The sequence below is a fragment of the Ostrinia nubilalis genome, chromosome 10, assembly GCF_963855985.1.
Source record: "Ostrinia nubilalis chromosome 10, ilOstNubi1.1, whole genome shotgun sequence".
Taxonomy (NCBI): domain Eukaryota; kingdom Metazoa; phylum Arthropoda; class Insecta; order Lepidoptera; family Crambidae; genus Ostrinia; species Ostrinia nubilalis.
In genome coordinates this window covers 8491185-8516444 of record NC_087097.1, presented here as the reverse complement: position 1 = coordinate 8516444, position 25260 = coordinate 8491185, and the positions used below count along the sequence as shown (strand labels likewise).

The 25260-nt window shown below is 36.4% G+C and overlaps 2 protein-coding genes across 4 annotated transcripts in view; one reads left to right on the top strand and one right to left on the bottom strand.

Annotated features, from left to right (window-relative positions):
• LOC135075129 (protein alan shepard) overlaps positions 1–18614 on the top strand; it is a 93102-nt gene extending 74488 nt beyond the window's left edge. The window contains exons 3-10 of one of the 3 annotated variants that reach the window (XM_063969476.1): positions 6687–6958; positions 7954–8012; positions 8696–8787; positions 10554–10748; positions 11166–11309; positions 12715–12987; positions 13537–13575; positions 14138–18614. In XM_063969476.1, coding sequence (XP_063825546.1) covers positions 6687–6958; positions 7954–8012; positions 8696–8787; positions 10554–10748; positions 11166–11309; positions 12715–12987; positions 13537–13575; positions 14138–14272 — 1209 coding nt within the window. In that variant the 3' untranslated portion in view covers positions 14273–18614. Of the gene's footprint in view, positions 1–6686; positions 6959–7953; positions 8013–8695; positions 8821–10553; positions 10749–11165; positions 11310–12714; positions 12988–13536; positions 13576–14137 lie in introns of all 3 variants that reach the window. The other 2 variants (XM_063969475.1, XM_063969477.1) reach the window with 2 other exon arrangements.
• Positions 18615–18871: 257 nt separating this feature from the next.
• On the bottom strand, positions 18872–24691 carry LOC135075131 (ribosome biogenesis protein WDR12 homolog). Its single transcript, XM_063969478.1, has 9 exons — positions 24523–24691; positions 24141–24440; positions 23878–24018; positions 22157–22332; positions 21843–21907; positions 21501–21645; positions 21076–21177; positions 20843–20972; positions 18872–20732 (listed from the first exon to the last, which is right to left on the bottom strand). The coding sequence occupies exons 1-9, from the start codon at positions 24579–24581 to the stop codon at positions 20588–20590; spliced, it is 1263 nt and encodes a 420-aa protein (XP_063825548.1). The 5' UTR covers positions 24582–24691; the 3' UTR covers positions 18872–20587.
• Between the last annotated feature and the right edge of the window lie 569 nt (positions 24692–25260).

Here is a 25260-nt window from a genome sequence, read left to right as displayed (position 1 = left end):
CGAAAATTTAATTGGAGGTTGTATTACGACGCGCATAACAATGCCGCCATAACGTACAATGCACTATGCTTCGCGCTAAATTTAATGAGGTTTGTACACAACTTGTGTAGCTTAAAGCAAAGTTCATTTTCTTGCCATGGTAATAAATACCCTAATGTGTATGTAAAGTTCAAACTACATTAATATCTATTATAATACCCACATAGGTAGTAGGTACTAAAAGCGAAAGTTTCTAGGATGGATGGATGATTTTTAAGTTTATGTTTTACTAGGTTCTGTCCCAGAAGCTTATAATCCAAATGGCTGACATAACTTTGCAGAAACTACACAATATTCCACTAAAGTAACCTTACGTAATTTTTCCAAATATTTCCGTAAACTTACCAAGTATTAAGTAATTGAGTAACTAAATCCTGTAAGAGTCATTAACCTCGCATAAGTCTAGAAGCTTCGAATCGTGATGCAAAGTGAAACGCATCTCCAATCGAATAAATCTCAACGTCTAACTTCCAGCCGAGCAAGTTCTAATGTTACCTAACTCGCTCGAAGATGCATCAATTTGTGATACGCATCAACTAACATGCAGGTTATAAACCTGCTTCTGGTCTTTCTTTTTGCGATTGAGTTATCTCTTTTTCAACTATTTGCCATTTTCAAGCCATAAATTATGGCAGTGCTAAACTGCTAATACAGGTATAGTTTATAATGATATTGTCAATTATTACTCACTCCAGAAATATTTGAAAGAGAAAACCTTCCAAGTCAATCGGTAACTTTGCCAAGTTATTTGTAAAATAGACTAAGACGTATTTTGTACAAACTATGCTATTATTCGAAGTATACTTCGAATAAAAACAAACTTAAGTAATGTATACTTGTATGTATGTCCAAAGATAAAATAAAAAAAAGTACCTATAATTTCATGTTTTCTTATGTTGGATTCATAACATTAGATTAAACTTCTTCTGCAGTTTAAAAAGTACCTACCTACCTACTATGAAAGTATTTAGAAATTAGCAAACAGTAAGTAATAAAGCCAACCAACTAGATAACGTAGATTACCGTGTATTACAACACTGATTTTAATAATATTATATTAACCGTATTAATTAATCAAAGGTGAGACAGTTACCGTGTCAACTTAACCCGTTAACGTCATACGCTATTAGTTAGACATAAAGTGAGAACGCGTGTAAAACTTTTCCCCCTACCATGTTACCCTTAATATACAAGATAGTAGCGACAATCACGAATAGATAGCTACAGTTCTGATGAGTCGCGTCGGTGTATACAGGGTGTATAACAGGTTTGCGGAAACTTTTACAGTTAACCCAGATAAATGTCGTGAAGTCGGTATTTTTAGCATTTTTCTCGATTTTTCTCGGAAATTAAAGGCGAACCAGAGCTAATTTTAAAGAGAAAGATGATGAAAGAAGCCTTTAATAGGTCTATTGATATTAAACCAATTGGGATTAAATTAAAATCTGTATTGGGAGATGCCCGCTACTGCGAGATATTTATAGTAAGTAGAGCAAAATAGCCTTTACAATACAGGTGTGTGTATGTTAATGATTTGAGCGTAAGAGCTTCAATAATTAGTTCAATCATATTATTGCTTTTAACAAATTTAGGTATAGGTATTAATTTACATAGACAACTTTTACTGACTAAGTATTTAGCCCACTCCAACTCAGTTTCTGTCAACATCTGCCATACACCCTGTATGTTAACAGAATGCAAATAACTACGCATGTAGCACCAGTTGCCTCTGTTCACACTAATGACACGAATAAATTCACTCGATACTAATTCAATGCTTGAAACAAGGTAGAGTAATTACGCTAAAGTGATGTACGGGTAGTAGAGATAAGATTTCGCGGTTGACGTACTAAAAGGGCTTTGATATTACCTAGCTTAATTTGTATCCTACTAAAGCAATGTGGGCTCATATAGAGTGGAATATGTAGGTGAAATTATGTACGTTCCATATCAATCTTACTTCACTATCCTACCCTACTAATATTATAAATGCGAAAGTTTGTATGGATGTCTGGATGCCTGTTACTCTTTCACGCAAAAACTACTGAACGGATTTTGATGAAACTTTACAGTATTATTGTTTATAACCCAGAATATTTTATGACTATAATTTATGACGATCTGTGACAAACTAAATTTCACGCGGGTGAAGCCGCGGGCAAAAGCTAGTTATTTTGATAAAATCACATGGCTCTACATTTTCACATAATTTGTAAAAAATCTTCTTCTTATCATGTTTTAAGATAGGTGACCCATCAAATTAAAGTCTAGATTAGAGCCCTCTGGTACCTAATTAATGTTCATCACACTTTCTAAGAACAAAACATGACTTCTGATTTAGTTGAGAAATAGTCCAGAAATTGTGTCCGCCAATTCGTTACATGACTAAATTCTCATAGAACCAGTCAATTAGCAATCGGCAGGATTAATTTGCAACCTATTTGCCTGACGCCGCGGACTCGTTTGTCAACCCGGCAGCGGTCGCTCGTTAAGCCTTCGTCTAACTGTTCGCTGTACGCGACCACGTGATAACCACACCGTGGTTCCAGACGACTTAGGGTTACCAATTAGTATTAATGATTAAAAAATAATGAATAGCTAATTAAGTGTGGAAAGAATATGTACCTGTGGTTTACAATAAAGATATTTTTAATTTGAATTTGAAGCAGGAAAAGTAGTGAGTTATGATAGAAGTGTGATATAAAACAAACACATAGTAAGAATGGAAGAAGGCAAATAATTGAAGTTGAGGAAGATGAAATAAAATACAGAGAATTGATCTTTATTTATCGCGCAACAAAAAAAAACATTTGGAACGATACATTCTCTTCCTATTTATTTTTATACTACGATCCAACATTAATATTATGAGAATCAGAATCCCTAAAAGCAGCACGAAAACTGATTAAATGTTCAAATGTGGTGTCAAATCAACTTATGAAGGCGGTCGTTTTAAACATCCTTTGGAGTGAAATAAAAGCAATATCCTTCACTGAACACCCAAAAGGAGCTGCTGAAAGTATCTTTTAGCGATACTTACTTTAATCTAAGTTTATATTGCGGTCTAACTTTAAAATTAGCCGAAACTTCGTACAAATATTGCAAACATTGTTACGTAAAGCTAGCTATCTCGAAAGAGTTTTTACGAGCCAACTGTGCAGTATCCCAGGAAACCCACCTGTAGTCAGACACCTGTTGTGTACTATCTGAGGATAAGTAGTTAATTATGAATAATGCACTTGATAAAGAAACTTCGGCGCGATATGAAGTCGAATTTTCACAGTTTAACAAATGACTGGTGCAGTGTTGGACTAAGTACAACTTGCAAAGTGACTGCAAACTCTATCTCTCTCACAGAATCTCACAGTGATTTTAAATATTTTACTATAAGAGTCCGATTGTAAAATTAAAAGTATTTTGCGATAAGGACTAACAGAAGAAAATCTAGCTGCTGCGATTACGATTCTTTTACCGATTTATACACTAATGCACAAAATAAATTATCACTTAAACACAGTTACTAGTATGAGCAGATGACTGTCTGACACATCGAGAGTTCTAAAAAGAACTTGAATTCGTAACGCACATGACACTTAAGTAACAACGTAGTAAACAAGCAAGTGCGAATTTCAAAGCATACAGCCAAAGAAATGGACCCGAACTGTCTACGAAAGTGGAATAAAAAGTTCGTAATGTTGTCCGGACAGCCCTATCCCGGAACATACGAGCGATCAGTGCGTGCCCGGAATCGCCGTGCGCGCATTGCCGCGCCCTCTTCATTACCCGGCTAAATACTAATGGACGGCGCCTTAACACGGCTCCTGCCTGAGCAGTTAGTTCGCCGAACTCAGATTGCTATGGGAAAGGTACTATTTACGTACTTTTTTTTCATCTTGACCAGAAAGGCTCATATTTTTGTATATGAAAGAGCAAATGTAGAGCTTATGAGATTGATTTTGATTATGAAGTAATGATATGTACTTTGTTAATGTCGTAATTTAGGTGTTTAATTTTCATTTCAAATTACTAACAATTAAGATAGATTATTTAAACACAACTAGTTAAATAAGTTGGTAAATTGAAAGTCAGGCGATAGATCAAAAACTATATCAATCATTCTCGTCTATTTGGGGCAACGACCTTAGAATCGGAATACCTAAACCTACTAACATCGAGTATTCTATTCGAGTCAGGAGCTCCCAAAATTAGCGATTCCACACGTCACTACGGACGGCGCGAATTGCGACGGAGCTGATATTAACACTTAAGCCTTAATGACATAACCCTCTTGTATTCAATTAAATTCGTAAGCGTACGGTCCTCGTACCTGGCGGTGATCGTGTTAAATTAAGCCTAAAAGTGTACTAAAATTGACAAATTCACAACATTTTCTGATGATAAATAAGTACTTTAACTTACTCAAAAGTTCTGAAATCCTTACAAACGCGTAATCCGTTTTTTCCATTATAATTGCGAATTTGCAGATGATATTTACAAACTGCTCATACCAGTCTTGCAATCTCAACGATGATGACCTTTTGTTGATGTTATTTTAGTATTCAGTAAAAGTATTTATAAATATTTAATTATGAAATACCAAAATAAAATACATAACTAGCTTCATACCCCTGGATTCTGCTGCGTGAATTAGTCGAATCCAAAAAGCTTTTTATAGCGTCTTGCAATTAAAACAGTTTCGTTCCATGCTAAAAGCATTGATGTAGGTAAGGAAGTATGCATATTCGTAACTTGAGATTTTTATTGCGACAAAAAGCAGTGAAAAATATATCCAAAAAACAAACTGACGGTTACTTTCGCAGTCATAATTTTAATACTAAGTATCTATACGTAGATGTTACCAGATTATATTTAATTACGTGAGAGATATTATGGCTAGTAATGAATGTTGCCATATCAGTAAGATGTCATATAATGTTCTTATCGACCCCCACGTCATCATGACTCGAACCGCTAGCTAGAGTCTATTAATTTAGAGTGACCGCTGAATCACTGCGGTCGGTAAGAGATTCTGCGGTGACTAGTCGTCACAGGCCCGCTAGACTGTTTAGATTATGTGTCATCAACTCTAAAACAATATATAAATTATACCGATGCAACGCATTCAGTATTTATCTGCGGCTTGCGGCTGTGAAATGATAGGGAACAAAATGGCCGCTGACAACGCTAAGGAAAAGTTTGCAAATAACTTAAAAATTACTTGGGTAGTCATTAGTAATGTAAAATTCGTAGAAATAAACATTGTGTAGTGTCATTAGACTGTCATAGAATAATCTGTTTGAATTTCCTAATGGTATGAGCACATAATTTAATAATTGCTATAGATACTTTTGTATGTTCTCTAATGGGATTCCTAAAGAAAAACAAGTTCTACAAGTACCAGAAGCTCCGTTACACACTTTCCGTTTCGCATCCTTAGTGTAGTCACCTCCTAATTACCTTGCAGATACCTCGGCAGATCTTGAGCCGTATCCAATGTCCAAGGCTTTTTAAAGGCCTTATCACACAGGCTCCGAGGCGTTTCTCGAGCGTGTAACAAGCGTGCAACGCTACGCTCTATCAGCGTTTTATATCAACAGTAAAAATACAATCATATTATTTATAGAACTATCAGAGTCTTAAAGATTTGTGTTTTAATACTTTTTACATCGCCCGCAAATAAATTAACATGTTCATTGAAATTATTGCTACAATTAAGTGATTCAATTTGCTCTACATTATTTATGTCGGTAATCAAAATAATAACAAATAATCACATTCTTTTCAAAATGTGTCTTTAACAAAGACGCGCTGTAGAATACTCAAAAGTACACATAAAAACTCAAAGAACAATCTTTGACTTTTCTTTTCCTCGTAGCGTTTACGTACGAGTAGCTCTTACTTATCGCACGCTTGTGACGCATTTACCCCGTAAGCTGCAGTGTGCTCGGGGCCTAATAGAGAGTTTAACTGTAAAATTACCACATTAAGCAACTTTCTACCTGAGAAACTGTATGGAAAATTAATCACGCACACGACAATCGCCGTTAGTTACGATAAGTGTAAGTGATGCGCATAAAAGTGAAGATTTTTTCTAAAGAACTCGGTCATAAAATGTTAAACGCAAACGTTTATTTATCAAAACGAACCGAAATTAAATAGATACAATAATTAAACGAATACTTTTTAATGTTAAGAATATGCCAGCAGATTCACAATCATAAGTTGCATGGTTTTTCCGAAACCATTAACTAATAATCGCATTCACATGTACCTGAATTACCATAACAGCCGTAAGACATTTGACTTCGAACTGCATAATTAAACGCTGACATCTCAACCTGTTATTATGAAAAAACTCTCATGCCATTATTTAGATGGCTTAATTTCACAGATCGCTTATCATGTTTTTTCGCACACTATCTCCTCTTGGCATCGGGAAAGATAAAACAAGATAGTAAATGCATCGGAAGCCGAAAAACGAGATTTTAATGAGATATTTTGTTATAATGACACTAATTAGTTAAGCAGTTATCGACTATGCGTCGGGTCGGAGCGCTTTGCAGTCAGTCACAGTCTTACCATTCGTCATTTGAACGTATAAATCAGCAGTACAGTTCTGTGAGATGAAACGTTTCGCGTTTTTGCAGTACACGGGTGCGACGATGGGCGGTGGTTGCGGCGCGACCGGGACGCGAGTGCCGACGGCGGCGTCGCCGGCCAACACGGCGTCGTCGTCGTCTTCCAACACTGGCTCGGCCGGCGGCACGCGGTCGACCAGCCTGAGCACGGCGCCGCCGCCGCCGGCGTCCTCCGCCTCCACCACCGGCGCCAGCGGCGAACAGCTCAGCCGCACTAACCTATACATACGCGGCCTTAACCAAAACACCACCGATAAGGACCTCGTCCAAATGTGCCAGATGTGAGTATTATGATAATTCCATTGTTTTGGGTTTTTATTATGTTTAGGTAGATTGGGTATTCTAACTTTCAATCAATAATTCGACGCAAAGTCGATGACTTTGTTTTCTATTAAATTACCACGAACTTTTGGAGAAGTAGGTAATGTGTACGTTCATAAATTCAAATAACTTTCCTAAGAAAATCCTTAAGAGTGCTATGCTAATACCCAAGAAGTGATAGTAGGACAAGCTATAACTTTGGGATACTTATAAGCTACTAGCTTTCCGCCCGCGGCTTCGCCCGCGTGGAATTTTGTCTGTCACAGAAAAACTTTATCGCGCGCGTCCCTGTTTCAAAAACCGGGATAAAAACTATCCTATGTTCTTTCCCGGGACTCAAACTATCTCTATGCCAAATTTCATCAAAATCGGTTGCGAGGTTTAAGCGGGAAAGCGTAACAGACAGACAGACAGACAGAGTTACTTTCGCATTTATAATATTAAGTTGGGATTATTAGATAAGTAAAACATGTTCTTTTATAGTGTCGACTATTTAACACTCAACATCAATACGTACCTACTTACAGTGCAGATTCGGATATTGTGCTCGGATATATTTTATCTGAAGAATAAAATGGACATTTTGAAACTGAAACTGTCAATGTGTCTACGTTATTCTTCAGTTAAATAATTTCCGATCAAAAATAGCCCAATAGGCCGTGGTTTTATTATCACAGATATGAGTTATCCGTTCAACTACATTTTGGATACATTTTACCTGGAGAATAAAATGGACATTTTGAAACTGAAACTGAAAATGCGCCAAAGTTATTTCTTCAGTTAAATAATTTCCGTCGAAAAACAGACCAATTACAGGCTGTAATTTTAGTATCACAGATATGAGCGATCTATTTAAACACAATTATGTGTTTTCCTACACTATGAATTTATTATGATTATTTAATTTAAGACTAAAATTGTAGAGCTTTTAAGTAACGTTGTTTCTCAATTTCAGGTATGGCAACATTATTTCAACAAAAGCAATATTGGATAAAAATACGAATAAATGTAAAGGTAAACAACATTCACTGCCGCATTCCTCTTACACTATCATAGCGACCTAAAATACTATACGATACGTTACTTCTAGTAAATTTATCTGTGCATAGATATTTCACGTATGTATATTAATATCCTATAAATTTATCTACCTATTCGAATAGTCTTTGCATCAGTAAATTATTCGTAACTGAATTATTTAATGCAGTATTAATATTTTCTAGAATACCATATACCTTCATTAAACTAACCCATCTATGGTGAGACTTTTTCCAATATATGCACGAACACTAGATCCGTATATTTTGATTCATATTTATGACATTCTCATGATCGATCTATAATTAATTAATATATTTATTTTACACTACGTGTTATTTTTCGAGTAGAAATCATCCTCACTATATGCACTGAAGCACAGATGAACTTTGTTATAATCGCATTCCGAAGATGCACAGTAACTTTTATGTCTATTTATCACTATACAAATAATGTTCAATCTATCACATCTCCATCACGCTACTTGAGTGTAAGCAATATATTCGTCATCATTAGTTCCATGTCGGATGTATTATAGTTTTTACCTTTGAGATTTTAGCTACCCTATTTAACCAGCATGTATCATTAATTTTTTAAAGCCAAGTGTTCTCGACAATGTGACCCTTTACTATACAATGTATTTCACTTTTGTTCCTCAGGTTACGGTTTTGTAGATTTTGAGACGATCGCGTCGGCGGAGGCTGCGGTAAAAGGATTACAAGCCAAAGGTGTTCAGGCCCAGATGGCTAAAGTGGGTATCTGGTTCCTGCGTAGACTGAACCGTGTACGTTGTGCATGCAAGTAATACTATTATGACTAACCGCCTGCTCCTGACCCGCTCTCTAATCCACTTCTCTTCCACTAACGAACATTGCGACATTTACTAAACTGATAGGGAAAAGCTCCTTTCCTCAATCCTTAAAGCATCCATTTACAAATACAAACCGAGTCCGCTTAATAATGAAATATCGATATCCCTGACTAGATCCTTTCGATAATAATTAATTGTCGTCAGCTCGATTAGAAATGGAATTGAAAGTTCCTTTTCGCATCAGACGTCGATTCTAACTTAATTAAAAAGCTAGCAGCAGAAGAGCGCAATATTCTTCTAATACGTTTTATAAGACACGGACTCGGCTCCATTTGAACCGCCGCCTCCACTAATCCGATCCCGCGTTCCCTCTACCCTTACTTATAGCTTTAGTATTTTACCCTATTATTATGTATCGATCAAATGCTGTAACCTATTTGAGCAATTAAAGGTAAAGCAGTGTTCTCTATCTATTACATTTGCTAGATAATGAAATTTATGCATATTCATAGCATCAACATCCCACCCTATATGTTTGAGGGGCAGTTCTTAGAGGAGTTACGACCCCATGACCCATGTTTGTTACTCAATAGTTGTGTACTCTCTTAGATGATTAGGCTCTGTGTTTAGATCATCGACGTATATGGGCGGTACATTCGGTCCGAGCGGTGCCAGTCACTCGACACCGATCGTTCATTTGTCTGTCTTTTTGGGACTGATACGGATAATTTGGTACGTCGCTAATGTCGTTCATAGTAACTAACGCGTTGTAAGTATTCCCTCAATGGTACGCAGTCAGTGCAATATAACGCTTGTTAACTCTATACTTCGAACATTGTTCATCCTGTTAATTCTGTACTATTGTCGTTGCTTCAGCGTTATAACAATGTATAATGTATTTTCGCTACTGGGCTCGGGTATTCTATGCTTTCGATATTAAATTAGTGTGTATGCGACTTTAACTAGCTTCATAATCTCTATGCTGATGTATATGCCCATCTCGTTGATAACACCTACCTAATATTATTTAGTATATTAGATAAATCTGCTGATTTACGTCAGAGCTGGCTTCAGTGTCTAGATATTCTATGCGGGCTTAAAGCTAATTTTAATATTCTCCGAAACAACTTCAATTCACTGTTGTTAACGCTTTCTATCAGCAAGTGGCGAGGACATTTGAAATTAACATTAACAAACAATACGTCCGCGTCACTCACATGTTGGTGTGCAGTCAGTGTCTCAGAAAGTGCTGAAAGTTTTCCACATCAAGATTCAGAGGTCATGTTTGTCGCTGACTGTTTTCGATACACCAGCTGGAAACTCTGGAAAATGGCGACCTTGCTGCTGCGAATTGAAACCGCTGGGCGTTAAAAAAGTATAATTAAAATCATAAACTCTAACCCCCTCAATAGCAAATATTATCAACCGCGCACGGCATGGTCGGCCAATATCTTCAATTGATAGTATCAAAATGATTTGATAGGGAGAATGATAACAAATCATGCATATCAATTTAAAGAGACAAACAATAAATTGATCTCACAGTCAGGGATTAGGCTTGTAGAGTGTTCGTTCAGAACTGCGGATGCGGGCGGCGGTCGTTGGGCTCACGTTTGATGACCGTTGCCGGTCCGGGAGTTGTCTATGAACACGCGTGCTTGGCTTACAGAGTTGATTGTTATATCTTTTTCTTGGTGCGTTTACAGCAACAGGAGCAGGACCCGACCAACTTGTATATGGCGAACCTGCCGCCGCACTTCAAGGAGAATGACGTGGACCAACTCCTGGCCAAGTTCGGGCAAGTGGTGTCCACGAGGATCCTCCGCGACACGCACGGCCATAGCAAAGGGGTCGGCTTCGCGCGGATGGAGTCACGGGAAAAGTGCGAGCAGATCATTCAGGTCTGTTCAAATTCAATTGCCACAGCTTTAAATTCTAAATTATTGAAAACACCTCTACTGTACAGTCTACATACCTACCTATGTCAAGCACCAACGGAATATATCATAGTCAAATAATACAGAGACGGGCATAGCAAACCACCCAAAAGCAACATAAAAAGGCGATGATTACCTACATACAAATCTCAAATCTGATCAAAGTATAAAATACCAGGATATCCCAATTGCACCATCTTACTTTAACTAGATACAACTGACGCCAAAAGTCTGTCAAGCTCCATGCAAAAACACCTACGTTATATTTATAGTTACGGTTGAAGTTAAGATGGTGCAACTGAGGACGACAAAACAATGGCAACAACTTGACCACAATCAAAATTGATTTACAGTGACTCGATAAAATGCTTTCGTCCATAGATGTTCAACGGCAACCCGATCCCGGGCGCCAAGGAGCCTCTGCTAGTGAAGTTCGCAGACGGCGGCAACAAGAAGAAGTCCCTGTACAATAAACAGGACAACAATGGACGCATCTGGAGAGACAATAACGAATCAATCACGCAGGTATGAAGTTCATGAACCCTCAAAGTTCTGCATACTATTCGTATATTATTATACTCTCATAGAACTCCATACACCCTCTTATATCATTTCATGCTCAGACACAAACCTAAATAAGCTCATAGTGGGATGTAAGGCAGAGATCGTTCTTATTTCTATATTGAATATATTTCTCAAAATAATTATTTATATTTTAGTCTTTCTACGTAATAATACAACATTCTTTCTCTAATTTCTGATACTACACCTACATGTGCTATACAAAATGTGACATCTAATCTTCTTGGAATTATATCATTGTTAGACCAATAAAGAAGCTTTTGCTTAAAAGACCGAAAATTCGTTCAAAACCATTTTTACTATTCACTCAGTGAGCTTACTTGGTTTTTGTCTGACTCGGTAATTATGCAAAATTCCTATTAAATATTTAAACTACTTGCTACTAATTAACACCTCATAGTTGCCAATTGCTATCATAATTAATAGCAGTCATTTTAAGTTAATCTCCCACTTTTAAATTAATTTGTCCATCAGACTATGAAATTGAGCTCCCGTTCATTTAAAACCATTGTCATTGTCACACCTCTCTGACATAACACAAAATTAACCCATTTTGTTTATCTCTCACTGAATTGGAATATTGTTTGTTCTTCTTGACGCTACCAGGAAACTTTCTTGGTAAGGTTTTCATTATTAAAGAATTCCTATTATTAAAGTAACTTGAGTTTGGGTTTGATGTTGCTAATAATTAAGTCTAAGTGAAAGGCCACCTGAGACTTGGGGAATGTTGCACGGCAGTCGTCGAAGAGAAAGGTTTGATCCGATCTAGTAATCCGAACTTAGTACTAAGATGCTATTAGTAATAATTACGACACGAGACCAAATGAATTACTTCTCACCGAAGGGCCAATTACCGACAAGCATTAACGTGCGAATGGAATGCAGACTCTACATTAGTTACGCTCGTAAATTTACCGTACAATTTAATTAAATGCAACAGATGATAGTTTATTCAATAGCAACACCCGCTCTAGTGATTTTATCTTTTTCAATTTTTGTGTAGTATGTGTGTGTTTGTTATTTTAAATAAAGGCACTTCTGGTTTTTATTACAAGAGAGCTTTATTGCCTTAAAAGCTAAGTTTTTGATTTGACTCTAGCACCTGGTCTCCTCCCACCTTTGAGATCCTAAAAGATCCGGCTCTGTTAGACTCAAACACATACTTTTAAATATTAGCACAACAGAGTCGAATGTATGGATATTAATATCGAGAATTTATTAAGAGTCAAATCAAAACAAAATCCTCCAGCTTAGAAGGCGCCAATTTAATGTTGTCCTCGATGTTTAGTAAAAATTAGTTGGCTAGCATCATTGTCAGAATCCATATTGATACTTATTTCGTGTACAGGCGATGAGCGTGAGCGGCGTTTACGCGAGCGGCGTAGGCGGCGCGGGCGCCGGCGGGGAGTGCGCGGGGGTGTACCGCGGGGGCGGGATGTACGGCATGGCCGCCTTCCACCACCACCCGCAGCTGCACCACCACCACCACGCGGCCCATCCCGCGGCCTGGCTGCCGGCATATGCCGCGCTCATCCCGCCCGCTCACCCCACCCATGCGGCTCACCCGGCTCATCCGGCTCACCCGGCGCATATACCCATGGACTCCGTGCCTAGCCAATACGTGAGTACTAATAACCCACCAGATATAAAGCCCCTTTTTTCAGGCACCGCAAAACGATTTCAATGTACCCGCTCTGAGGTGCTACAGAATGAAGCTCAAAACTCGATTCAATTTCAGGAATTGGATGAGGCTTTTGATTTGCCGAATTTTAATATTAAGACCAATTAAAAGACAGAAACTATAACTGAAATAGAATCGAGTTTTCAACGTTATTTTGTAATATACGAGTGACACTTTCGCTCCTTCCAGTATGAGACGCAACAGTCAAGAGGCGGATACATCGCAATCGTTTTGCAGAGCAGTCATAGGATCATTTTCATTTGCTAGGCTAAATTAAAATCGATCCATCTTGAAAAGCTATTTCAACGCAACAAGGTTAGGATAGGGACTTATAGTGAAAGTTCCAAGTTTTCGGTTCTTTGAAACTTACGTCAAATACAACAAAATACGAAAACACGGCCTACACACATGGAAACAGAATAAAAAACACAGAACATTCAGTCAAAAAAAAAAACAAACAATAAATGGCTGATGTTTTCCGTTTTCCAGGTAAACTGGGACAGCATAAGGCCGGATAGTGAATTATACGTGAGTGCTGTTTGTACAAGCCAAAGCTCGCCCTCCACTCCCGTGCTTAGACCCACTCACTATAACGCTCCTCGCTTGTCTTAAACGCTCGATCCATGCACAAAAACTCATACAAGTCTCGCTCTACCACAAACGCGAGACCATTATGAGTTTTACAAAACTGATCCAATGCTTGACCTATAAATGTTATATGTGCGCTTTAGGAAAAATAGGGAAAATATGGTGCATTTTCCACCGATCTGGTGACATTGCCTTGTGTGAATGAAGCTTTGCTCTTACGGCTGTGATACATGTAGTCTGAAATGTTAACCTGAGTAGCCTTACATGGGTGTAATTAAATATTTGCGACACTATGGAAATCTGTTTTACTTAAACATTTTTATGTTATTTAAATTGTTATTTCCATGATCGCAAATAAAGCTTTCTTTCTGTTCTCCAAGAGAGCTGTCAACTGTTTAGAAGTAATGATATCGATGTACCGAAAGTCAATGAAAAAAGAACTCAAACAGTTGGCAGCTCGTGCCAGTTTTCAGTGATTGATATGATGTTTGTGGTGTTCCAGTATTTCGCGTCGCACCCGTACCAGTACTTCACGGGGCCGACCCCGCCCATCATCCAGATGCCGATGGAGAGCGAGCACGCCTCCACGGCGGCGTCGCCCGACGAGGCCTACCAGACGTACCCGCCTCCCAAGTAGACCATAAGCCACGCTTCGAAAATCCATGCTGTACACGAGCCAAAAATCAAAGCAACTGTGACTTTTTACAATGTTAATTTGTTTTAGTTTTAATTTGCGACCGTTGTAGACTTCATCGAAAGCTCCGCTGCCTAGTGCAAGCCGTACCGCGCTCGTCTCGGTCTGCTGACCCCTCGTCTAGTGATTTTTTGATGAGGTCTTTTGACGGTTCGAGGAGAGGATTTGATGTATAGATATAGCTGCAATTTTAAAATGTGTTTTTACATTATAATTTTATTATTGTTTTATGGAAATTTAAATTAAGATTTTTAGGCGCTGGTTTTCAAAATGTTAACAAGATTATTTAAGATAGTTAGGTATTTATTTTAGCATAGTTTAATTTCACGGTGAAAATTTTCAAATTTATGCTTGTCCTCTGGACGAGATACATTCGTAAAAAATTTATTTTTATTCAGTGTCATATTTAAAACTTTAAGTAAAATGGAAAATTTTAATCGGTTATTGAAAGGTTTTAAATTCTCGTCACGAACAAAGCGTGCAGTGAACATTCGAATCATCACGAGTAGGTTTTGAAAAGCTGAGGTTTTATTTTTACATGATAGTTTTAATTTCTTGATAACGATGGAGAGAAAGAAAGCAATATCTGAGGGGAAGGATAGAAGTGTAAGTGAAGGAAAAGGTCATATCATGTGAAATCAAAGATATATGCTAACAAAGTGTAAAGAATTGACTAATGTGTGTTACGGTTAGGAAGGGTGGGTTCACCGAATAGCTCTTGTATGATAAATAAAACGGTGAAGATTTAGAATCTTCCGTTAAAATTAGGTATTTTTAAAATACGATCAAAAGAGAAACTCTTTTTGCCATGTTGTAGGCGAACAGCAATACAAAAAATGAATTGAACAGATGTATTGATTTACATTGCTTACCCTAATACTACGACAGTTGGCACGCGGAGCAACGGCCGCGCGAGCCGTGAGTTCATGTTGATTGTTTGACGTTTGTGTATGTTTAACATGTGTTTGGCATGGTGCTTTAGTCGTTTTATTTCTAAAATGGTACTATACCTACCTGTACAGTATTATCTATCCTTATTACAGTCATAGTTCATACCGGCGCTGTCTTCCATGGATCAGATGTACCTAAAATATCATAATTTGTAAAGGATGCAAAATTAGTACTCGATATGAAATGTCATGTGCCCGAACACCATTCGCCGCGGCCGCTGAGGCGCCGCCCGCGACCCGAGAGCCCTACGCTGCTGTATTACGAGAACCGTCGAATCATCACAATTAGTTCAGTAGTTCAACTAATTTATTCTTGTATTTATCGCAATAGTAACTCGTCAATAACTGAGAACGTCGTTGCCAAACCCCGAATCAGACTGAATTTATGTATACTGTAACTGCAAAGTATTTCTGTACCCGCGTTTTGACTCGACTCGCTTGCGCGGCGGGCCGACCCGGCCCGCCCGGCACTCGGTGCCGCACAAGGCAACATTAGCAATAAGCAGTTGTATTTAAAGTCTATTTATACATTTTACGAGTCTATACAAATTTTTGTACGTGAAAACTCATGTTCGAATACGTGATTAATGAAGTGATCCTTTTTTGAGAATCATATACTGAATCAACTGTAGTTGTTATTTTGTAGGCGGTCGGCACATTCCACTAGAAAACTTCAAACGAAATTCCACGATTGATTTCCACATTATGAAATGTAATGGATTTGAAATCCAAAGTGTAACACCGTTTTGGTGTGTGAGCACTTTTTGTACCATCACGTAGGTTTTGGGTACACTTTATGACTTTATATGAAATTTGATATTTTTATATTGAATATATATAAATTATACATGGATATGTATACATGTATATACATTGTTGATGGGTACGAGTAAAAGCCTACTATATCGCAACTGTTTAATTCTATTTTGGCACGTCAAGAGTTTCATCAGAACCAAAGTATACAAATCATTAAAGTCGAGTAAGAAGTAGGAAAATATTTATACAACTCAGGGACTGAAGACTAGTTAAATGTTTGATATATTAACTGTATTTTAACTGACATTAAGCGGTAACCTCTTTGTTCAAAACCTGTGAACCGACTTTATGTAAAACTATACAGGAACTGAGACTAGCTGACGACAGGTTTTGAATGAATAACGTAGATTTCGAAATGAATAAGTAGAACTGTATTTGGTTTTCTTAAATAAATTTTCGTTCATGTAAAAGGCTGAAATTGTACTGTTGTTCCGTAAATGAGTTAATTTTGGGATGTACATAAGTTAGCTCGTGAACACTCGTTTCCATTTGACGACTGCTGCCCGCGCCGAGGCGCGACGCCGCGCGATGCCGGTTCGAAGAAACTCAACACAAAAGCGTATTGAAAAGTGAGATTTTTATTAGTGAAATGTTCGATCGTAACGTACTGAACCATAATACTCCGTAGATCAGTATTATACGCGTATAATTTCTGATCAAGCCAAATTTATTGAACTGACTAAAAAACCGCCTTTACTTCTTGTGAAAATAATAATAACCATGAAGTGCAATGTAGTACCGAGCGTCTGGTACTTAGTTAAGTATGATCGTCTAGTGTTCGACGTACACTGTGGCTTCCTGTAAAAGCAGTCTTCCGATAGATATTTCCGCTGAACTTGCATTTAAATTGATGTCAACGTATTAAATTGTTTTCACAGTAAAAGTTCTTTTGACTTTCCCGCGTCGTGTAACCGGTATGCGGCACCAACCCCCTGTTCCGTTCTCCAAGACTACGTATAGTTTCATTCCACAATGCAAATCGTTGTTCCCTTAATTAACGTGTAATGCAAATAATTAGAATAGACACACCGACGTTGTTTTAAGTGAGTAGAGATAGCGTGGCACGGCCGTGTAGTGTAACACCGACAAAGCGAAGTATTTTAGCACCAAATTATTTTTCTAAATGCTTTCCTTCCATTAAAGCAATAACTTAATTTGATGGTAGTGCCTTCAGCTTCAGTAATAATCAGATACAATATAGCAGTTGCATGTGCTTTACACAATATTTTTACAGGTAATAGAGAACTTACCGTATTCGTAAACGTAGTGATAATGTAAAAACTATGTTTAAAATATTTTTTAACAACTAAAAATGATAATGTGGCTGTCTAATCGTTGCATTTTTCACACATGGTGTAAAAAATTAAATCGAGAGTAAAACCGTAGATGTTCCTAGTTAACACTAACATTCTTACATGTGTGATAAGCGTACTTTGAGATTACGGACGATGGTTAGTGCCTGGCCCCAGGCACGATGAGCACAAATGATGCGTATTGGGGAACCAATTCTCGAAAACCAAAACTATGATTCAAATAAAATCATGTCGATGAAAATAATTCAAGTGTTAAGTAAATGTTTTAAAATTAAGTCGTTAAATATAAGTGAACGCTCGACTTGTTTTGCATCAGTGAATAGTGAAGCTATAGGAACGACGATAAAAGATGGCTAGTTTTAGACTAGGCTTAACTATAGATAGGCTAGAATAGCAAAAAATGTTTCGACGCTAAGATAGATAGAGTAGAGACCTAGTTTAATATATTGGAGCGCCGCGGCGCGCGGGGCGGCCGGCTCTAGGGTAGTTTCCTTTGTTAGTTTATTAAATAATTTAATTTGAATGGACTGAAGCCGCGCCCCCGCGCGCCGCGCGCCTAGTTAAGGAGGATCTAAGGATTAGTGAACACATTCTTGGTAAGTTTCAGTTGAACAAGTTTGCTTTCACCTCTTTTGTTATGTAGTTGAATAAGTGTAAAGAAAGAAAACAAATGAAAAAAATCTGTCGGAAGTGTCGATACGAATGTAATTGTCCAATGTGTATTAATATAGTGTGGTGTTCTACCCAGCAGACTAGTCTAGACAGTAGAATAGTTTAGTTAAAAATTTAGTTAGGTAGTCTAGAAATACGAAATGCAAAAATAAAAACTTCATAAAATGTAAAAAAAAAGAAATGAAATTGTTGGTAAGAAAGAATATTTTTAAGGGACATGTTGCTTCGTTGTGTTATGGTGTGAGGTTTGGCATAACTATGATAATAGTGTAAAAGCATTTCTCGCAGAGAAAAGACAGAGGAAAGTTATGTATCTATTTTGTTACAAAGTGTTTGCAAGTTTCTATATTGTGCTATGAGCATTTTATGTGACCCGCATTATTTATAGTTATGCTGAATGGAAACTAAAATAATATATAAATAAATCAAAATGGTACTAAGAAGCATGTTTTATTGTGACAAGTCATGTTCCTTTGCATTGAACATATTTTGTAAGAGCAAATGATTGAAATAAAACAAGCGAAACCAAATCTAGTACATTATTTCATTGGTAGTAGATTGTACCTATTTCCTTCTTCGCTCATGTTCACACTAACCATACTATGAAAACCTAACCACGTGACGTCACACAGCACACATTATTTTTAAGTTACTCTTCTAACCACCGACTACGTCTGCAAAAATATTTTTTTACCACTAAACTTGTTGTAGCTATCGATATCGCGTCTATTTCTTATAAGAACGAAATTGAATATTGTCAGAACGAATGTTGGTTCAAAATAAAAAGGTAATTAAGGTAAAACTATTTATTATCTTTCACGTTCATCCTCGTGAACTAGTGTACTATTTGATACAAACATATTTTTATGATAAAATAAAATCAATATTCAGATAGTGATGAACAATAATAACAAAAAACTCGATACTAACGATAGAGAAAGTGCCATCAAATTAAATCTATACTCAACATCAAATAAATCGCACCTTCCGCGACGCGAACTTTGAAGATTTTCTTATGACACAATCATGGTGCTCTAACAATATTGGTGATATTTGAAAGCCTAATAAATATCCTTAAAGAAAAACACATTTAATTTCTTAATAAATGATTAACATCCCAACTAATATTATAAATGCGAAAGTAACTCTGTCTGTCTGTCTGTCTGTCTGTTACGCTTTCCCGCTTAAACCTCGCAACCGATTTTGATGAAATTTGGCATAGAGATAGTTTGAGTCCCGGGAAAGAACATAGGATAGTTTTTATCCCGGTTTTTGAAACAGGGACGCGCGCGATAAAGTTTTTCTGTGACAGACAAAATTCCACGCGGGCGAAGCCGCGGGCGGAAAGCTAGTATACCATAAATGGGACTTGAAAAAAGACCTCACTTGAGGCTCACCTCTGGGATCAATTAGACCAATTTTTGTGGTTATAAAACCAAATAATGATCTCACGTGTCCTCTTTAACAGATGGATAGCGATTAATCCTAACTTAACAGTTTTAAATGAAATGAAGCTTAGAACTAGGCTTTCAAATGGTGCCAATATTGGTGGGAAGTGGGGATGCATACGTTTGAAAGTGCTTGTCGCGAGAGGTGCGATTTATTTGATGTCTAGTGTATACCTATCCACATCCTACCTGCACACAAGCATACCTATTTTCAAGAGTTACACCCGGTTATAATTTCTATGATTAAAATGGCCGAATATAAATGAATGAATGTCAGTAAGTTACATCATAGGTGCGTAAATTGGTCACTTACAAACGTTAGTAATACGTCAAAATAAGTCTACTGCTTGAACACACGAACTATACAAAAGTATAGCACTTGTATATGTATTGAAATATCGTACTTATTTTAGGTCATCGACAAACAAAACCGATTTCTAAGTAAAGATAAGCACACAATAATAGTTAAAAAAAACTGTAAAAGTACTATTATTTGTTTATAATTTTCACGGATTAAGATAGAATGCAGTTCATTCATACAGTTATTGTTTTTTTAAGCAATCATAATCACTCTGAGACTTGGAAAACGTTACAAACGCCAAATATTTTAAGAAACATCATACTTTGGACGTATATCAACTGAATTGTTACCCTTAAACTTTTATCTTAATAGTGTCCTATTTATTATTACATAATAAAGGCAGCAAGTCTAAATAACAAAGAACATCGTGTGTATAACAAGGAGAGAAAGAAAAATATGTGCGAATGTTCATAATAATATTATAACATCAACCGAATCGCAAAAACGAATTCATAACATATCAATACGAAACTCTTAATAGTCGCGTCAAGTACGCCTAACATAGTACCTACCTACGTTAATAGGAAGTAAGCAAAGTATAATGATACAAATTTAATTCATATCAAAATTTTTAATGGTCTGTCTCATAACTTTCAATAGAAAAGTTAATATCCCAAAAGTTTATAAATATTGTTACTTCCTACCTATACAATTTTCCTGGATGTGTGAATTGACACAGCCAACTACAAAAATAATGTTTATGCATTTCCTACCGCATGCTTGGCCTTGAATATCCTGAGGGTATTGTCGCACGAACCGCTGACCAGCAGTGAGGGATTTGACCAGTCGCAACAGAGCACTTTATCTTCGTGTCCACTCAGATCGTATAGTGGTGTACGGGGACTGGAAAAAAGGTATTTGGATAAGTTGAGATTATTTTTTAAAGCAATTATTCTAAGTTAAAAAAGGAATTTAAACCTAAAATAGCTTTTCTTTTGTTGCATAAAGCATACCTTCTGGTTTCCCAAAGTTTGACCTGACCGTCGTAGCCAGCAGATAAGAATAACGTATCGCGAGTCTTTGACCAGCGAACGGATTGCACCCAACCAGTGTGAGATGTGAATGTGGTTTTCACAATACTCTCTGAAAAATAAAAAATATAATTATTTCCAACGTCAGTTTCTTTAAAAATATTCAAAACTTCAGAAAAAATTATATGAATCAAAGATATGTATACTGAAGTTACCTGTGGATCTAGGATCATAGAGTCGAATATGTCTATCTGCTGATGCCGTCAAGACACTATTGTTTAGGGGAGACCAATCTACGTCAAAGAATGCTTTGTTGCCTGAAAATTTGTAAATAAAAGTTTAAAAATAAACTAAAGTATTATACATATCTTAACACTAGCTTTCCGCCCGCGGCTTCGCCCGCGTGGAATTTTGTCTGTCACAGAAAAACTTTATCGCGCGCGTCCCTGTTTCAAAAACCGGGATAAAACTATTCTATGTTCTTTCCCGGGACTCAAACTATCTCTATGCCAAATTTCATCAAAATCGGTTGCGAGGTTTAAGCGGGAAAGCGTAACAGACAGACAGACAGACAGAGTTACTTTCGCATTTATAATATTAGTTGGGATAAAAGTTTTCTAAAATGTTATTGGATTCTCACCTACTATTTCTTGCTTTATGCCCCCAAGCTCACAGTCCCAAAGCTTCAATAAATGATCCCAGCCACTGGACAATAATGTGTTGAAGTCCATCCATTGCACACCTGAGACAGCCTCCCGGTGCCCTTTGAGTGTGCTTAGTGGTTCCTGAAAGAAGAAATCTCTTTAGTAACTTTAAGGAAACTTTAATTTTATACAGTTGACATCACATCAGCCTATACATGTTTATTGCAAAATAGCTCCTGTTACAACTACATAAGATGCAAGTTTTTGCATTGAAGTTGCCTGTACATTTTGAACATAAAATAAGGCATTATTTGATGAACAGAAAACTCAGCACTTACTCTTATATTCCCATGATCTGGCTTGCTTCTCTTTTTGGCTGGAGCATTATCTTCATCTGATAGACCTGAAACCAATAGGTAACATATTACACTGGTGTATGCTTTTTTTCTTGTTGTAGCAAAGACTTCTAAGATTCTAGCAATATTTAGGATATGAAATTATTTGATGTACTCAATGTCATTTAGACCACAATAAAACTGTACTGAACTTATGAAAAATTAAAACAGGCATGATACAATTTAATAACACAATCTCTGAAAGTATGAAATACAAAGAACCAACAAATGCTAAGCTAATTTTAATAAGCACTCACTTGTGCTCCAAAGACAAATATTAGTGTCCCAACTGCCAGTGGCAAACTTCAGGGCATCTGCTGACACTGAGAGGCACTCCACTCCCTTATCATGGCTGCGGCATGTTACCACACAGTCTACTGAGTTGTTACTGACATTCCACACCCATAGCATTGCAGACTGATCATGTGAACCACTGAAAATTAGTTTGTTGATTTTAAGAATAATAATAAAATTAAACATTACAAGATGTTTTCTAGTATAAATGGTACCAATTATTAATATCTACATAATTAAAATAATTTCCCTGAATTAAACATCATTTTAGTTATAAGAAAGATAGTTATTTGTCTGACTGATATTATAAGGGACAATATTATTTGATCCTCTAAAAACTAATTGATCTTTTTTGTATGTGCACTTTTAAAAATAAATGATGTTTTTTATTATATTTTATCTTTATATTAATTATTGGATCTATATTAGTTGATCTACGGATAAATTATGAATGATCTTTATTTAAGGTAACATAATATTTATGTTTAACATACTCTTTTAATATTTGGTAAACAAAAATAATATTTGATCCTCTTTTTTAGTTATTGATCTTTAATTTTGTTAATTTGATGATTTTTATATCAAGTTTGCCTTTTAATATTGATCACCTAATAAATATATTTCGATCTAAGTATAACTTAACTTTAAAATATATTCGATCTAACTAAAAATATTATTGGTTAATATTTTTAATTATAAAATATCTTTTAATTTACGCGGTACTTTGTGGTTGAGTGACAATCGTCCGTCATTGGTCGTTTACTGAGTTGGCCAAGGGCTTAGCGGCCAATAAGCAAGCAGAATAGTACATTGCCATGTTTGTTTAAATTACAAGCTTTGCTTAGTTTGGGATAATTTCTTACTTCTGGCATCCCTGAACCCGACATCATAATTTTTACCTTTTTATTTTTTTTTTTCAAATCGCAAGGCTGATTTTCTCTTAGTATACCGATCACGACCGTGATCAGTGACCATAGATTCATCTGTCAATGGGTCGATTAGACCCGATAAAAGCACTAAACGATATTTTTTTACTTTTAGTGCGACGTCGGGTCGTAAGGACCTGATAAGTTTTTTTTCCAAATATTTACTGTGTTTGACGAAACAATTGCAAAACAATATTTATTTTCGTACTACTGAAATGACCGAATATATCCATCCCGCACCAACGCATCCAGCACCTAAGGTCAATTCGACCCGATAACGCAGTGTGAACCTGTTAAGTATGCTTTTTTTAATAAAAAAATAAATCTTTGAACATCAAGTGCCTTTAAATAGTTTCCATCCTTTGACTACAACTTAATAAAAATAAGTACCTACCATAACATAATTATTTTGAAGATTATTTGCTATAGACAAAAAAAAATTTATACAAATCGAATTATTTAAAAAAGTATCACAATATTGAATATTTGGTGCTCATTTCTCTTATTTTTGAGGACCAACAAGTAACGATCAGACATAAATTTTACATCTCAAAAATGTTTTGCGTAGTTCAAAAGAGGTTAAAATATCGATCGATTTCATTTATTTTATATCTCAAAGAAAGAGGATCAATCATTAAAATTAATGACCATTTAGATTTTTTTATTTGCCGTTTTTGCTAATTTAAAAAGATCATTTAAATACATGCCATATTATAATGTAGACAAAAATTAAATTCATGTTTAGTTATGTTACTTACCTCACAAATACAGCTTTATCTCCAACAAAAGAAGCCCAAGAGACTGCCTTGACTGGTGAGGTGTGGCCTGGGATGGCCAGCTTGTGTTGACCTTTATTGCTCCAAATATGAATGCTGTTATCATAGCTGCCTGAGAGAATCCTGCAAAATCAAAAATTATCTTACTTAGCCACAATTCCTTCTTAAAACTTAGTTACAGATAAAGTAGGTATAAAATGATCAGTATTGCAATGTAAATAAGCTGCTCTACTTGAATATCTTACCAATTGCCATATGCCTGCACAGCTGACACCCAGTCATCGTGCATCAAACAATCTTGAGGAGCTGGTGCTGGAAACCTCTCTAAATATTCGATTTCTAAAGTTTCTTCTGTAGATGCACTTTTCTCTTGCAAGTGCTCCGCAAGGGTCGTGCAAAGGAGTTCTCCACATACTAGGAAATCGAATTCTACCGCCTTTTCAAGAGCAGCATTGGTCTCCTTCAGGAGAGCATTAACCAGAGTATTGAGGTCTGATGATTGAACATTGCTTTGTATAGCATAAGGACTATCGGGAACTGCATACCTGTATTAATTAACAAACAATAACATTAGTAACACGTTTGTAGCCTGTAAACCACGCCGGTAAACAAACGTATATTACTTACTGCTCCTGTTTCGTTACAAAGCGCACTTGTAGCTGAACTTCAGCTAAATCTGCAGCCATTTTAAGCGCTACTACTGATTAAAATTCCTGTAAAATTGTTAATTTACGAAAAGGAAAACATTAAAAACACCAACTGCAAGCATGGACCAAATACCACAGACAATTTTACTTTGACGTTTGTGGATGAACTGTCACTCTGACAATTCTAAAATAGAGTCATACACATATCGATAATAGTTTATCGAGAACCGGTTTTTAAAAATCATTTGGAAAATGCTTGTCAAGCTTTAAAACGTACAACTTCCGCTTTGAAGCTAATAAAACTCTTAAAAATATGGTTTTAAAGCGGTCAGTAAACATGCCATCTGCAATAATCCACAAGTGCTGCAACAAGTTTGTTACCACTCCATCGCATTATTATATCTTTGATTTTTTTTTTTTTATTTCTTTTAAGCTCATTGGTTCCGAAACAAACCATGTAAAGTCCGATTTTTAATTCGACGGAATTCTGACAGCTGTCATTTTTTGAAAATTCAGATGTAATAAGCCTTTTTTGCTTAGAATTAATAATAGAACTGTTTTGCATTACAACAAAACAGTTATTATGTGTAGAATAAAACACAGCGTTCTGTTGAGAGAGCTGTCTATGATCTTTGCCTTATTTTAGTCTATGGTATAAGAAAACTTACCAATTGTCTCTGCTTTATCATCTAGTTTACCTTCTTCATACACCAGCTGG